General features: G+C 42.5%; 1 protein-coding gene across 1 annotated transcript; it reads left to right on the top strand.

Annotated features, from left to right (window-relative positions):
* The first annotated feature begins 351 nt into the window (after positions 1-351).
* mapk12a (mitogen-activated protein kinase 12a) lies at positions 352-9,423 on the top strand. The gene is made up of 12 exons (XM_049573435.1): positions 352-762; positions 1,616-1,745; positions 3,791-3,849; positions 3,929-4,040; positions 4,145-4,174; positions 4,358-4,405; positions 4,659-4,773; positions 7,480-7,551; positions 7,725-7,804; positions 7,922-8,000; positions 8,086-8,259; positions 8,421-9,423. Exons 1-12 carry the CDS (start codon positions 644-646, stop codon positions 8,486-8,488), a joined length of 1,086 nt encoding a protein of 361 aa, XP_049429392.1. The 5' UTR covers positions 352-643; the 3' UTR covers positions 8,489-9,423.
* Positions 9,424-16,343: the final 6,920 nt, after the last annotated feature.

Below are 16,343 nucleotides of genomic sequence, written 5' to 3'. Positions count from 1 at the left end.
CCTTTCCATGAACTACAGTGAACTCCACCTCCACATTTCTATGTTGCATAACAGTTTTAATTGATGTTGCACCGCTCTGATAACACACAGATACTTAAACTTGTCCTCTTTGTGTAAATGTCACTCAGACCGAGCTCACACAATCTGACAGTTTGTTTATAACACCATGATTTCCTTGTTCTGTTTCCTGGACGCATGAAACTCTCTCTAACCACGCAGTTGTGCGTCTACAGCCCAAGGTGTCAGTAACGCACATGTCCCAGCAAGTCTCAAACATTCACATGCTCATACCCAAAGCTCTGCACTCATAGTAATATTGCCAAGGCGTTTTGCCAACTTTAAGGTTGCTATCCAAACTGTGCGCACCTAACAACGCATTTCACAGGCAGGTTGTCAGCCCAGTCTCGTATTACACACATTCCAGTCTCCTTTTCACCTTTAATTGTAGGCCGGTAGCGAGGCTCGGGAGTGGCTTTTGGTGACCTCAGGGTGCGCCCTGAGCGGCTGACAAGCAGAGCTGCGCAATGATCGAGGCTGAGCGCATAGGTGGGATCTGGGACAATGGGTGTGTAGCGACGGAGGAGATAAAACAACCAAAGAAGAACCTCTCCTAGACTTTCTAATTCTATTTGTAATAAATAAGATGTCTAAGCGAGTCAGACCGGGCTATTACCGCCAAGAAGTCAACAAAACCACATGGGAAGTACCGGAGCGGTACCGAGAGCTGAGGCAGGTGGGGACCGGAGCGTACGGGACGGTGTGGTAAGTGATTTCTGCCCAACTGGGATGAAGCTGTAACACTGATCGTGCTGCTGGTATATGGGGAGCAGGGTAACAAAGAAAGCGACGGAACAGATGGTGCCACACAGGCAGCCGCGTTGTTCCACAGCCAAACAAAAGAAAAAGTATCTGCGCTCCGCTCAACACATGCTGCTTCACTTCCTTATATGATGGAGACACTTGCGCCGATACCTTTCGCTTCACCACAATCAGCTATGTCATCTTTAGCCATCTCTGAGGTTATTGAATTATGGAGAGCGCATGGGTGGTTCTGGGTGAAATAGGTGCGCACACCCAAGTTTACAGATACACAACAATGAAAAGCAGCTTTTCAGGCACCTTTGTGCGTCTCGCAGCATGCGGCCCCTTTGTTATCAATGATTAACTATGTGGGCGGGTACTGAACTGCCAAGACGGACTCAATGCAACTTAATAACACATGAACAACTCTGGGAAATTGTGGTCGGATACAAGCTGGAGATGGAGCCGCCTGCTACAGCCATCACTGCTGGGAGAGGCAAGCAAATGAGGGAAACTGGATAGGCAGGAGGCTGTGTGTGTGTGTGTGTGTGTGTGTGTGTGTGTGTGTGTGTGTGTGTGGTGTTAACACAGGTTTGGGCTAATGGTGAACATTCCTGATCAGAAGATAACAAAGATCTTCAGTGACAGACCTTGGGATGGGACACACATGCTCTTGTCCCCCCTGATCACTGTGAAGTTCCTGTGATTCCTGTGATTAGATTTCTGTTTCCTCACATGTTGCAGACCAGCTAATGTTCTTTGGAAGATATTATATATTTTCACGTTACACCCTCTGTGATATTCTCACCCTCAGCTCAGCAGTGGACTCCAGAGCAGGAACCAAAGTGGCCATCAAGAAGCTGTACAGACCTTTTCAGTCGGAGCTCTTCGCCAAGCGGGCCTACAGGGAGCTGAGGCTTCTCAAACACATGAAACATGAAAATGTGAGAGGCAGCGTAATCAGTACAAGGGGTCCAGGCCCTCAGGGCTGCAGGAATATTATCAGTGAAATTAGAACATTTGTTAACGGTCCAGTGTGTATGATTTAGGGGCATCTGTTGGCAGAAACGGTTTATGGTACTCATAACTATGTTTAAATGAGTTTATAATCACCTGAAAATAAGAATTGATTTTCATAACCTTAAAGTGAGTGGTTTATCAGGGGTGCGCTGTCAGGGCCCCCAGATGGCCATTGGTAAACTTTGAAATAGATGATTTAATGATTTGGTTTTGGAACTGATAAAACCCCCTTTAATGTGAAGGCACAATGAACCCCCGCTTGTTTCCACAGAGCACTACAGTACGGTACAGTTCAGTTTGGTACACTTTTTTCCATTTCCACTGTGAAATGTTGTGCATGGCACCAATGGAACTGTTCCTAACCATCCCCATTTCTGGTCCCTTCTGTTGGAGTACCTAGCACACAGATCTGGTACTAAAAGGTGGAGCTGTGAACACTGAAAGCTGTTGATTGGTCAGTAGCCAATGGTCATTCTGCTCAGGGCTGAGTTGTGGCTGGTTTTGAGGCTTATGTAACCACTGTTCATACCAACAACTTTGACCATCACCTTAGTTTTAATATGACATACACTTTTACTTATGAGTGGATCTTCAAGCGTTTATATATATTAATTTCAACCGGATTATGTGAACAGCATATATTCTAAGAGAGTCGAGAGTTCTGAGAGTCGTTCCTGTGGACTCCAGCAACACTAAACCCCTGAGCTTGCCTTAGAAGGACTAAATGCACACACATGCTATTTTTAAATATCCCATGGAGAGAGACTCTCACTGCAGCTTGTTCTATTTTGTTCTGAAAATGTCAGCATGCAGCCTCATTCAGTAGATGATAAACAAGGCACAGACTTCCATCTGTGTCACCAGTAATGAGGAAATACAGTGAGTACTGGACGGAACAGTGAGTGACAATAACCCCGCCCTCATTTAAGGGTACTGTTTTGGTGGAAATGCTAGGGTCTAGGTACCATGTCTGAAGGGTTACTTTTGGTTCCAAAGGTACCATACTGAAAGTGTTTAATGGAAACTGGGCTTTTCAAACCCTAAGTGGGGCCCCTTCTAGCTCCCATATGACAGCTGGATAGCGTTAGTCATACAAACATTAGAAAGAATAAAACAAGAAGAGGAGAAAAAACAGCACCAGGTGGTGCAGGGGGCCTCAAATGGCTTTTTTGCCTGGGGCCCCCCAGAGTCTAGGTACACCACTGTTGTTTATATCTACATACAGAGTGTAGTCTCCCAATCAGAGATCTCCGCCTTCTGATAGTCTGGGGACACTCCTTTCTAAAGTGTGTTTAACACACCGGAAAAAACAGCCAGCAACAAAGCAACGCCTCTTGCATTTTTGAAAAGGACACGCCTTCTCGGAAATGTGCGCTCCCCCTTTTCTCGTCCGCAAGGAAACAAACACACAGAGAGCTTGAAAATGGATGCCAAGAGATTTAACTCCATTTTATCAAACGTGTGCTCAGTCCACAAGATTATGGAAGGGAAGGACTTACAGCAACTTTGTTTAAAACTTTTAACGCAGTCGGACTATGTTTACGAGCATAAGAGTTCAGCGAGCCACCAAAGGACCGCCCTGCGGATTTACTATTGGTTCTGCAGCTTAGGGAGTTTTTTTAAACTCTGAAATTGTATCCGCCCATCTAAACACAAAATCAAGGAGAAAGACATCAGTCTTTAGTTAAGCAAAGCGTCTAAAGACTGACTTGTGAGTCTATACAGAGTGGGTCCACTCCCACGGAGTGAGCCATGTTGTTCAACAGTAGCCCAGAACAGACAAACCAAATATTGCCTCTACATAGAGCTGTATGTGTTTTGTGTCAGCCACTGAAGTTCTCCTACATATTTTTCACACAGGAGAAGTTTCAGTTCTGCAAACTCACCACTAGATGCCACTAAATCGCACACACTGGACCTTTAAATGAACCAAAGGTGTTAACATATTGTATGTTTCTGTCTGGTGCAGGTGATCGGCCTATTTGATGTGTTTACGGCTGACCTCTCTCTGGACAGATTCCATGACTTGTAAGCTTTTGGCAAAATCATTTCAAAGTCGCATCTTGTCGAGAAGTATCCCCCTCATAACGTTTCCTTCTACCTCAAGTTATCTGGTGATGCCGTTCATGGGGACAGATCTGGGGAAGCTGATGAAGCTGCAGAGGCTGTCAGAGGAGAAAATTCAGTATTTGGTTTATCAGATGCTCAAAGGGCTTAAGGTGAAGGACTCTTCTTTGATTGTACATCGTGGACAATTTATGACTTTACAGCTTGGGTGTATTTGTTCTGTTGATTAAATCCAGGTTGTATTCTTTTATTACAGTATATTCATTCTGCTGGTATTATTCACAGGGTGAGTTGTCTTGTATATGTATATATTTACACCATTCATGTGTGAGATAAAGATTGTGTTCACATATTATCTCGTTTTATAGTTGGTGTTTCCTGCATGAACTTATACCCTCCTTAGTTTCCTCTTGCTTCTTTGTTAGTGACTCACAGTCACAGTTAGTATCCTCACATTAATTTTTTGCAGGACCTTAAACCAGGAAATCTTGCCATCAACCAGGATTGTGAGCTCAAGGTACACACAAACAAGCACAATCAATCTTGTATCTCCACTTTAAGATGTTTAATTCATGGAGTTACAGTTCAGATTTGATCATCTAGACCTTTGAAATGTTATTCTGGATCAATGCTTTGATCCAGAGTGTCATTGCTAGTTTTACGCTTTTAAAAACAAGCCTCTAAAGCCTTGTTACCAGACCTGTCACCTCATTATGAGCAAGATGTAAATTTTGCCATGTCTAACTGTGCTTCATTTCATGTTCTGTCAGATCTTGGACTTTGGTTTGGCACGGCAGGCAGACAGCGAGATGACGGGCTATGTGGTGACTCGCTGGTACAGAGCCCCAGAGGTCATCCTGAGCTGGATGCACTACACTCAGACGGGTAATGAAGAGCTAATTAAAGGGAAAAAAAACATTGCACACTGTCATCTTTTCCCAAAGTGTCATGTTCAGTGCTCCCCATTAGCGCTGAGCCCTCATGTTGTGTTGCGATGTAGCATCAATTACTTGTTCCAGTGTTCTCACTTGCCCTCAGCTCGGAGCGTCTGCTTCAGTTAGTGATTTACTACATTTGCTGGAATGACCTTTACAACCTCCAGTTGTCTTTTTTCTTTATTTGGTTTTCTAAAGATTTCTTGCATGTGTCTTGTGGCACTGCATTGTAGTCTATTGAAGTTGAAGCTACAGTCAATGGAGACATTAGTATTGTCTTCAATGACCAAGGATAGATTAATGAACAGGCCCACCAGGCACAGAGACACAACCTGGAGGAGACTCAAAATAACCACAAATAGACACAATACTACTACATAGAAATGCAAAATGGCTCTAGCAACACAAAGGGACTCATAAAGATTATGACAGGGGGCACGACAACCACACAGGGACACACAATGACCACAAAGAGATACAAATCAACAACCAACAGATGCAAAATGACTACAAAGAGACACAAAACCACTGAGACATGCGTAATGACAACAAAGAGATGCAAACAACACCAAAAACTGGCTAAACAACTATAAAGTAGAGAGGTGGTGGGGCCTTATGTGTGTCTGTGCCCAGGGGCCCACTGTCTCATGATACGCCCATGTCTGTGACAGATTTGTGAGTAGTGAGTCTAGACAGCAGCTATAAACTGAAAACATCATCGTAAATATATTGGAAAAAGACTCAAGTGGACAAAGTGGTGTTTAAAAACATCTTTGTTCATTTGAGTCAGACGGTCTGTGTCCAAGACCATAAAGACTAACTTAATTGTTTTCGACCTACAAGGTCTTGTTTACCCATAAAGGCCTCCCAACCACCGAATAAATACACGGCATGACTTTATTTTATCTTTCTAATTGTGTAACCGTTTGGGGCCAGGCAACCAAATCATCAAGGTAACCTTTATTGTCATTATACAAACAAGCTTTGAAAGCACTGGATCAGAGGCGAATAAAATGGCACCATTGTAGAATTCAGAGAAAATATAAAATTTATTAAGCTTTGTAAATTTTATAAATCTCTCATCTATAAAACAGATTTTTTAATGTGTGAATGGCCTTGCTCCAGAACTGCTCAGTCAAATGGTTTGAAAGTTTAACAGCAAAGGAGTGATGGCGAGGGGAGCAGTAAGTAAAGCCTGCAAATTGACAAAACGCAAAGACTTCTTTTCCAGTTAAATGCCCACAGATTTGTACATAAAATCATCAGAAATAGGGGCGTCGGTGGCTTAGTGGTAGAGCAGGCGCCCCATGTACAAGGCTGTTGCCACAGCAGCCTGGGTTCAACTCCAGCCTGTGGCCCTTTGCTGCATGTCACTTCGTCTCTCTCTCCCCCTTTCACACTTGTCTGTCCTATCAATTAAAGGCCAAAAAGCCCTCCCAAAAAAATATCTTTAAAAAAAAAAAAAAAACAATCATCAGAAATAAAACATTAACTCAGTTTAAAGCTTTCAATACCAAGTCAAAACTATGGCTTAAACAAAGGCAAATCTGTGAACACTGAGATACATGGCATATAGCATTCCTATTTTCATTCATTTTTCTTTTTGCAGCTCTTCATCGTCATTCATTATTGTCTCAGTTACTGATTGTAGTGGTGGTATGTTTGTTTTATTGCTCATCTCTGTACCCGTATTAGAGAGTTGTATAATGTGTGTTATTCCTCAAAAGCCTAATCAGGGACCAAGTCTGCAAATTAGCCACAACTACATGTCCTATATACACTGCATCCATGGATGGATTAGTGCAGTGGTTCCCAACTGGTCCAGCCACAGGGTCCAGATTTCTCCTCAGTCATTAGTTCAAGGTCACACAGTCCAATACATCCAGTGTCAGACTTGCGTTTGGCCATGTCATCGAGCTACTTTGCTGTCTCTGTCAAGTAGCTGCCCGTTATTCACTTACTCTACAGCAGGAAACTGTGCTTCACAATAATAGTTCTGTGCCAGAAATTTACTGTACTTCAAAATAAAGAGTGTTTTTTACAAACTTGACACGTCTGCAAGTCACTTGTGGTCCATTCAGAATGGACCTACAGCCCACTTCTGGACCGCGACAGACTTGACTAGTGAACGGGCCTACCACGCACAGGCCCAGGGCCGTAAAGTGACAGGAACCCTTCTCGTCTCCTGCAAAGTGTCACTCAGATTAACACAGGAAACAGAATAGGACTCTAAATGACCACAAAGAGATATATAAGACCACCAAAAGATGCATAATGGCGACAAAAGTCACAAATCTACTACAAAAAAGAGGCAAAACCATCATTACGTCTTTGTCTTGCTCCAGTAAGGGCCTTTTGCTTATCTGTTCCCAGGAGCCTATTGTCTCATAATCTGCCAATGATTGCAATGATTGCATTTTATTTAAATGTAGCAATGCCTGTGTGTATCATCCCTGTCAAATAACACTAGTATATCACATTTTTAAAATGGTAATAATGCATATTACCCACTAGGTGGTGATCTCTTAACATTTTACCTTTTATTAGAGGAGCTTTGTTAGGGCCTCACTGGCCCTCAATGTGCTGTAATTGTACATTCTTCCCTTGAGATGGTAACCAAAAGTCTGAAATGTGTTGTTTTCTGCTTCTTCCACAGTGGACATTTGGTCTGTGGGCTGCATCATGGCAGAGATGTTGCAAGGAAAACCTCTTTTTAAAGGCAGCGACCGTATCCTTTTACCTCACTGATGCTTCTCCTCTGACATGTTACAGACATTCATAGAGATAAAACACAGACAGATATATTTCCAGTGTGAAATTTTAGTTTTTTTCCTTTAAATGATGAAGAATTATCCTGTGTATGTCACTTACCACATTTGATCCTTGACCCCTGATCCTCAGACCTAGATCAGCTGACTGAGATCATGAAGCTCACAGGAACACCATCTCAGGAATTTATATCAAAACTAGAATCTGAGGATGTGAGTTCAGAACATGCACACATACAGAAACCCCTGATTTTGTTGTAGCACCCAGTACACATTTGGGCAAAATCAGCAGGTTTGTGCTGCATTAAATACATTTATTTCCTCTCATAGGCCAAAAGCTACATCAGAAGCCTCCCAAAAGTGGAAAAGAAAGACCTTCAGAAGGTGTTTCCCACAACTAATCCACAAGGTAGGACATGCTCAGACTTTTGATCTGATCCTTTTTCAGTTTGACAGTCAAACTGAGATTTGAACTCTTTCCACTCTTTCCTCAGCCGTGTCTGTGCTGGAGCACATGTTATTGCTGGATCCGGAGAGCAGGGTAACTGCTGCAGAGGCTCTCGAGATGCCTTACTTCACCGAGTTCAGAGAACCAGGGGAGGAGACGGAAGCACAGCTGTACGACCACTCACTAGACAACACAGAGCAGCCCCTGGACCAATGGAAACGTAAGGATGACGGGGTTGGAGGGCCTGTTAGACTGGTTATAGTGCAAGGAAGCAAAAATGAATAGATAGATAATGGAGGGTGAAGGTGAAAGGAGGAAGAAGATAAGAGCTGTTATGTTTTAATGATCAGTGCCCTGCTGTGCTTCTTCCTCTTTCTTTAGGTCACACGTTCACAGAGATCTTGACCTTCAAACCAGTTCTGCCAGATTCTAAGGAAACTGCATTGTAAGACACAAAGATCTGGCTGAGCAATGTTGGACCAGAACAAACTCACCTGTCTTTTTATCTTGATCTCGATGGGGATTAATGAATGCCTCTCAATCCAGTTCACAATTCTCTTATAAATACAAGCTGCCATGTTTTGGATTTATCTTTCAACATCATGTTGGTCCACCAGCTTGTGTCCTGACTTCAGTATCTGACCTTTCCAGTGTGTCCTAATATGCTGAGGATGCTGTAAAATATTCTCTGATAACTAACGTGAGTTATCAAGAATTATATATTTTTTTATTAGTCAGTGGTACATATATGTTGTAAGAGTGGGGTTTTTTTTGTTTGTGTGTTTTTTAACCAAATACATCACTACCTGCATTTTGGGTTAAATTTCAAGTCAAGGAAGTTCACAATAATTTCTGAAATTCTTGACAGATCCTGGTAAAATAAAACAGTACAATGCGTCATGCTGCAAATGAAACAAAAAGTAAAATAATCACAAATACTTCATGGGCAGTCATTCTTTGATTTTTATTTCTAAATTATTTTCTTACAATATGTTGTTTTGTGATGTAGCATCCCCTCCAGTGACTACGTGCCCTTAAAGGACATTTGATTGGAATTTGATGGGACGTCCTTGTTTGCGTGTGAATGTGTCTGTGTGTAGTCTGCGTGTCCTCTCTGACCTCGGTATTCCTCCCAGTGGCCTTAAGATAGCGACAAAACAAAAACACTGCTGAGATGCTGATCTTACAAAATCCATCCCAGCAGGTTGTGCACAATCATTCCCGTTTTGATTTTTATACCAAAAGCCAGACTTGCATATGATTACGTTGTTTTTTTGAAACACTGAAAGTAGCACAAAACACAATGTATGTATTAATTTGTGAATTAATGTTTCTAATGCCACTCATGCATTTTTATCATTAAAGATTCTCTTTGAAAATTGTACATGTTTTTTGGGTTTTCTCCCAGCCATATCTGTTTTGGTGTTAAACCGGATTTTGGCTCATCATGGTGTCCTTCAATTTAGTTAGGGGATTTAAAAGCAGTGTAGAAGAAGCTATCCAGATTTATAGTCTCCGGTATGGGTCAAGCAGCAAGCTTTAAAAGGGCTGGATCGTACATTTCCCATAATGCAACCAGTAGCAGCTCTTGACTTAAGTTCATATGACCTCTAGCTCATATGGTAAAGTGTCCGCCCCACAAAGGCTGAGTCCTTTGCAGCAGACAGGCTTTGAGTCCAAATTGTGGTCTTTCGCTACATGTCATTCCCCCTCTCTGTCCCCACTTTCCCAACGATGTCTAGTTGCAATATAATACAGGCAAAAAGACTTTATGAAGCCATGATAAACTATACCTGGACTAACAAAGTGACCTTTAAAATGAACAGACTTCCCCTTTAAACGACATTACATGTTTCATATTAATATCCAGCCATTAAAGCAGATGGGAGCATTTAACTTTTGTGTTGTTCATGCAAACTAACACTAGGTGGCAGCACGTAAACAAGCCATGAGCAGGCTGCATGTGCAGCTCTTTAGACAGTAATGTTGTCTGGTTCACCACTTTGGTCTAGACTAGACAAATATTTGATGGATTTCCATGAAACTTGCTGCAGCAACTCAGAGGAGCCAGAGCATGAATTCTAATGGTGTTCGTCTGACTTTTCATCCAGCACCACCAGCAGATTAAAGTTTTTAAATATCCAGTGAGTATTTCAAAATCGTGTTATGAGAACTGGCATTAGAATTGTCACAGTCATCGTTCTTGTACAATGTGTCCTGAACTCCAGACTTTTCCTCTAATGCAATCATCAGGCCAAAAATTTCAGTTCGTCCAGTACTTTGGTTTATGACCAAACGTGCAAAGCTTAAGTCATTCCATCAGCCTGGCCTGTACTCTGTGTTTACTGCTTATTAGCAAATGTCAGCATGCTCATACTGAAGTAAGACGGTGAACACATACACCGAGAACATCAGCATATTGCCATTCTGAGCATGATGGTATGCCGACGTTAGCATTTAGCTCAAATAAGACAGTCCCTATAAGCCCATTCTTGTTATTCTCTTTCTGAAGATTAAAGCTGTCATGGTATTTGTTGCGGTGATTTATTGTTTTGCAGTTAACACTGACAACCTTATTTTTGTATTTAATATGATTGATGAGTTCAAGTAACAAACGTTTACACATTCTTGCAGGATGCCTGTTTGCTTTGAGATTCTGCTCATTCCTCCGCATGCACTCTCCACTGGTGGGTGTTGAATTTTACAAGCTTGTCTTGAGTGACCTCCAGGTCCTTGACTCCCAGGGGCGACCAGTGGTGGAATGCAACTAAGTACATTTACTCAAGTACTGTATAATTTAGTAAAAAATCAGAGGTACTTGGTATTCTGTGCAACTTAACACTTCTACTCCACTAGCTTCAGTTACTTTACAGATATTCATCCCATTCCTGTCCAGTGAAAATTATATATCTCTGATTTTGAATGTGAGTTTTTCTGATAAACTGAAGGATGAAGTGCTCCTCGATGTGCTGAGACGTTCCGGATGAGCTGGAAAATGCATCACCACAAAGCTTAAAACATGGCTGTTAATGTGACACCATGAAAATATGACTTTTGAGAGATGCATGGTTCTCAGAGGACACATCTACCCAACAGAAGCTTATATAAAGGGGGTAAAATAGCACAACCTTAAACATCTGCAGCAGTAAAATGTATCATGCAGCCATAATATTACACCAAAAACATCATTTATTGATGTAAAACAATGACAGGGAACATTATTCTGCACAATAAATACTTTTACTTTTGATATATTTGGAACTTTCACTTGGGATAGATTAGTTTCACAGTGTGGTATTAATACTTTTACTTAAAGTATCTGAACAGGGTGACCCCCTCTGAGGATGAGCTTCCTTCCTGAGCCTCTCCAAACCAAAACCCTACAGGGTGCATGTTGTGTGTCCTCGCAACACACACAGTGGATAGTTCACGGAGAAGTCAGAGAGTTCTGTTCCCGCAGCAGACAGGAAAACAGAGGGGAAAGCACATTTTTTTGCCCCCACAACCCCTCCTCCCCTAACAACACACAGTGACACATGGACGGACTCTCTCTCTCTGTCTTGTTTGTTGACCCTGCGGTTTATTTTCAGAGCGGGTTGGATTCAAGCAGCATATTTGCTAAGACAGAGTTCACATGTGTGCACCCGTATGCTCAGATACGCCGGGCATGCACAGTTGGATACACACATCCATACACTTTTAGACTGACACTGACTCAAGGGGGAGTACGAGAGGAATGGCAGCGATGCCCAAACACTGATCTGACCCCGGTCACTCTTCTGTCTTAAAGAGGGATGTCAGCTGTAACTGTGTTTATTTTCTGTGTGGAGGAGGCACACTGCTGTGGATCTCACCATAGTGAGAATATCAGCACTGTCTCTGCTGAGATTCTTCATTTCGTGTGGCTAATTTTGTCTCTTGTGTATGAAAGATAGAAGTTTTCAGCAGTGATGAGCTTGGAAACTTTTCAGTTTGTCTCATTTGTCTCACAGTAGGAACTCTGATAGCTAATGATTCAATAAATAAGAGCCAGCACTGTCACTTTATTTCCATCCTAGCCCATCAGTTTTAATTGAAATGAACCACACCGACAGAGCATCATCAGTGAGTGTTTATTCTCCCTATAATTTGGGCTGTCATGTCCTTGCTGGAGATCAAATAAACAGATTCGAGGGCTCAGCGGAGAGAAATTGATTGGAGTTTTACCAGGAGGCGATGTGAAGATCTGTCAACGCTGAATGTCCTTGTCTGCGTCTGTTTGAGGCCTTTACACAGATTTATATTTTTACATTGCTGGGTATTTGTGTACATGATCACCATGTGACTGCTGCTTGGTTCCAGATGTCAGTTTGGAGCTGATGCTGCTGCTGCTATTGTGCAGCCAGTTTACAGAGGTCTGCGCTTCCTCATACATGGCTGCATGTGTCATAGACGTTGTAAAGAAGACAGATTCTCTGGATGAGAGCTGAAACATTTTTAGCACGGGCAAGGAACGGCAGTGTAACTGTGCATATTTTCGAGCTGACAGCTGTTCAACAAGTCCAGTTCAGAAAATATTTTCCACATTTAAACAGGAGGAAATGCTGCTTAATCATTTCCCACAAACTTGGCATGTTTAAATGTTTTCTATTTATTTGCTTTAGTGAATGAATACTTGTGTTTATAGCTTTCCAGCTTCGGTATTATTTTGTTTGTGTATCTGGCTCTGTGTTTGTTTGTGTGTATGTGAGGCTCAACGTGTATGTTTAGAGGTCAAGCACTCCCAATAAAAGTGAGTCACGTGGCCCTGGCATACTGTAGCTGGAGGTTTTCTGTCTTCGTTTCTGTCTAGCTCACTCACCCTGCTCCCCTCAAACTGTTTTCTGTCTTAACACGTGTCTGAGCCTCTATCTCTTCCCTGATCTTTGTGAGATGTATACAGAAGCACACGTGTCTGTGGGATGCTGCAAGAGGAGAGCAGGACCTGCAGGCCAGCTATAGAGGAAATTCCACAGGCTCACATGGAGTTGTGGAGTCTCCAATTCTCTGAGCTCCGAGGGGGTACCAGAACTTGGGTGGGTAAGAAAAGGAAGTAAACTGGGAGGTTTAGGAAATAATGATAAGACAGGAGAAGAGGAGAGGATGAGAACAAAGGGAAGAGCAAAGAGTGGAGGACAGGGAAGAACAGACGGGTGGATGAAAGGAAAGGAAGGGCAGACAGAGAGAGATGCAGAGGGCCCGAGGGAGAGCCTATCTCAGCCAGAATGGGCAGTTTAGTTTACATTAGCTCATTCATGAGCCATCCACCCCTGTTTGAAGGCGTCTGTGAATATGCAGTGCAAAGAGTGCATGCCACAGATTGTGATCCCTCTCCCAGGACAACGTTCTGTCCATCTGTGATGTGTTGATATATAGGGTTGTGGTGTGTCACGTTCAGAGCGGTGAAGAGCATTCAAATGACTCTGACCTAAAGGAGCAATGGGAGCCAGCTGCTGAACCAACACTGCTACTGTAGCTGTTTTTCTTTAAGATTTTTTTGGGGCATTTTTAAGCCTTTAATTGATAGGACAGATGAGCGTGAAGGGGGGCGACAGCCTTGTACATGGGTGCCTGCTCTACCACTAAGTCACCGGCGCCCCACTGTAGCTGGTTTTTAAGCTGAAGACTACACGGGGTCACATAAGTTACAGCTAGATTGTGAAGAGTTCCAGTGCACATCGTAATCAGCACATTATGAAATTGTTTTCCATGGTGATGTGTTCGGGTGCTGCTGGGAAGCTTCTGTATGTCAGATTTTGCTTCTGAACTGTAACCTTTTTTATGCACTAGAGAATGCATAATCATTTCACCTCATCCATAAATGCTTGTTGTTTGTCTACTGGATTTAATTTTCTGTCCACACAGCTTGTCTGGTAGCCCTCAACTGACAAATGATGGATATTCCATGTTGAACACAGTGAACTCCATGTGAACTTTGAGACTAATCAGAATAGTCAAAACACTTCAGTGGATTGCTACACAATAATAACTCTGCCAAAGATACAAAGGTGACAAAATATGATAAGATGATCTGTTGTAAGTAAGTTTCATATTTCTAGAAGATGATTTTCAGACCATGCGGGCAAGTTCTTTAAACGGTGTCTGCCTGAAAGATGGGAAAGACAAAGTTATGGTGTTTGTTTGAATATGTGAAGGAGTTGTATACGACATTAAGAGCGTATCTCAGTCAGAGTCTGAGTCGGCATTGCCTGCACATGCTCTTGACATGGAGGTTACTAAGCTGGCACAAACAGTGTTAACAACATCATCAATGTTACAATTGGCATTCACATGCAGTTTAAATGACTCTGCGGCAGTCACAGGTATTTCCAGCTCTGATCGACAGTGATGGAAATACCACACCCACGTGAACACATTCATTTTAGCCGCTTTAGTGGCGAGATGCAATAACGTGCCACCACACAATACCGCCCATCTCCACCCAAGCAGGACTCAAACACAGATCCAAATAGTCTGCACCAAGTTTGAAAGAAAGACTCAATAAGTAAGAGATATATGAAAAGAAGTAACCATTGTAACACTTTCCCTGGCCTCCATGCCGCTCTATACTGTTTACTAACCTGTTTTCTGGCCTGTCTGTGATGCTGAACGTGACACATCAGTAAAAACAGAAAGGCATGCTCGTCTGAAGACTGGAGTTGATCAGTAGCCTATTTTCAGCAGGTTTTCCCCTGTTTAAAAAAACTTTTATACATGCGCTAATGTTGGTGAATAGGGGGTATAATAGTGTTAACCTGAGGGGTGGGCATTATGCTTCCACGCCCACCAGTGGCGTAAGGTAGCCCCAGCGCACACAAACACACACAGAGTTTTAGGAGTATGTATATTTTACCAGCAGTGCGTCTTACTGCCGCTTTCATGTTATATCCACTTGCTGATGTGTCCAGCTTGTCAGTCTTGAGATATTTTGCACCTAAACTAGCTGCTGTAAATCATATTGTCTTGTTAGAGACTTCATACTGGACAATATCAACATACATATTACCCAGCAATCATCATTACATATCTTTAGATGGCAAAAACTACAAAAGAAAATAGGAAATTATTAGTTTGACTACATAGTTTTTATAGTTAAATCATTCATTCATTCATTCATCTTCTAACCGCTTCATCCTCTTGAAGGTCGCGGGGGGGCTGGAGCCTATCCCAGCTGACATCGGGCGAGAGGCAGGGTACACCCTGGACAGGTCGCCAGACTATCGCAGGGCTGACACATAGAGACAAACAACCATTCACGCTCACATTCACACCTACGGACAATTTAGAGTGACCAGTTAACCTAGTCCCCAGTCTGCATGTCTTTGGACTGTGGGAGGAAGCCGGAGTGCCCGGAGAGAACCCACGCTGACACGGGGAGAACATGCAAATTCCGCACAGAAGGGCTCCCACGCCCGGGATCGAACCGGCAACCCTCTTGCTGTGAGGCAAAAAAAACCAGAAAACCATGATGGAGATGTGTTTGCCTTTTTGAGGGCATATATAGTAAATCACACTGCTTTTGATATGACACAAGTTCTTCTTTGAATGCAGGTGGCATTCATGTCCTTCCACCCCACAGATCTCAGTGCAATTGCACTGCCTGCACTGTCCATATTTACGCCCCTGGCACCCACATCATTCCACCACCATGTGTCAGGATGGTGTATGAGCAGCATTATTAGCTAGCCAGTGGAAAACACACACAGGGACTCAGATGCACTAATGTGACCGTCCACCACAACAACAAACAGAGATGTTTAGATTACAACACACAGAAAGGGAGCGTGATGTCATTCTGTCTTTTACAAAGCAAATAGTTGTTTGCTGCTATATTAATTATCTGAATGCTGTATACAGAAGACAGAGCTTTTAGTATGAATGTAGAGAATATACACAAGGGTGTGATTTTGTTTTCAGAAGAGGAGGGGGTAAAAGGAAGTCAAAGGGTCTTCAATCAAAATAAAAAAAGAGAGAGAGAAGGAAGGAATGGCATTATCTGCATAAACTAAGATAAAACTAGTCACATAACAGAAAAATATGTCAATGAATGTATCAACGCACCAACCCCACTCAAAGTCACGTTTAGTTTCAGTGACAGAGACCTAATACTTTAGATTACATAGTGTCGATCTTTACTACAGAGAGCTCTGTCCTTTATTGCCTTACTTCTGATTGATGTCCTAGCCTGCTTTTTAAGTAAATATAAACTGCAAAATAAAATCCAGATTAAATGAAAACATGCAGATGAGGCAGAAATACTCCCTCTGGGGCAAAAAGAGTCCACAA

This window comes from Epinephelus fuscoguttatus, linkage group LG4, assembly GCF_011397635.1.
Source record: "Epinephelus fuscoguttatus linkage group LG4, E.fuscoguttatus.final_Chr_v1".
Taxonomy (NCBI): Eukaryota; Metazoa; Chordata; class Actinopteri; order Perciformes; family Serranidae; genus Epinephelus; species Epinephelus fuscoguttatus.
This window is presented reverse-complemented; position numbering and strand designations above follow the sequence as displayed.

Coding starts and splice junctions, on each gene's coding strand:
- mapk12a (XM_049573435.1), top strand. CDS start 644: ATGTCTAAGCGAGTCAGACCGGGCTATTACCGCCAAGAAGTCAACAAA. Junction 4,175..4,357: donor CTGCTGGTATTATTCACAGG/GTGAGTTGTCTT, acceptor AATTTTTTGCAG/GACCTTAAACCAGGAAATCT. Junction 4,406..4,658: donor ACCAGGATTGTGAGCTCAAG/GTACACACAAAC, acceptor ATGTTCTGTCAG/ATCTTGGACTTTGGTTTGGC.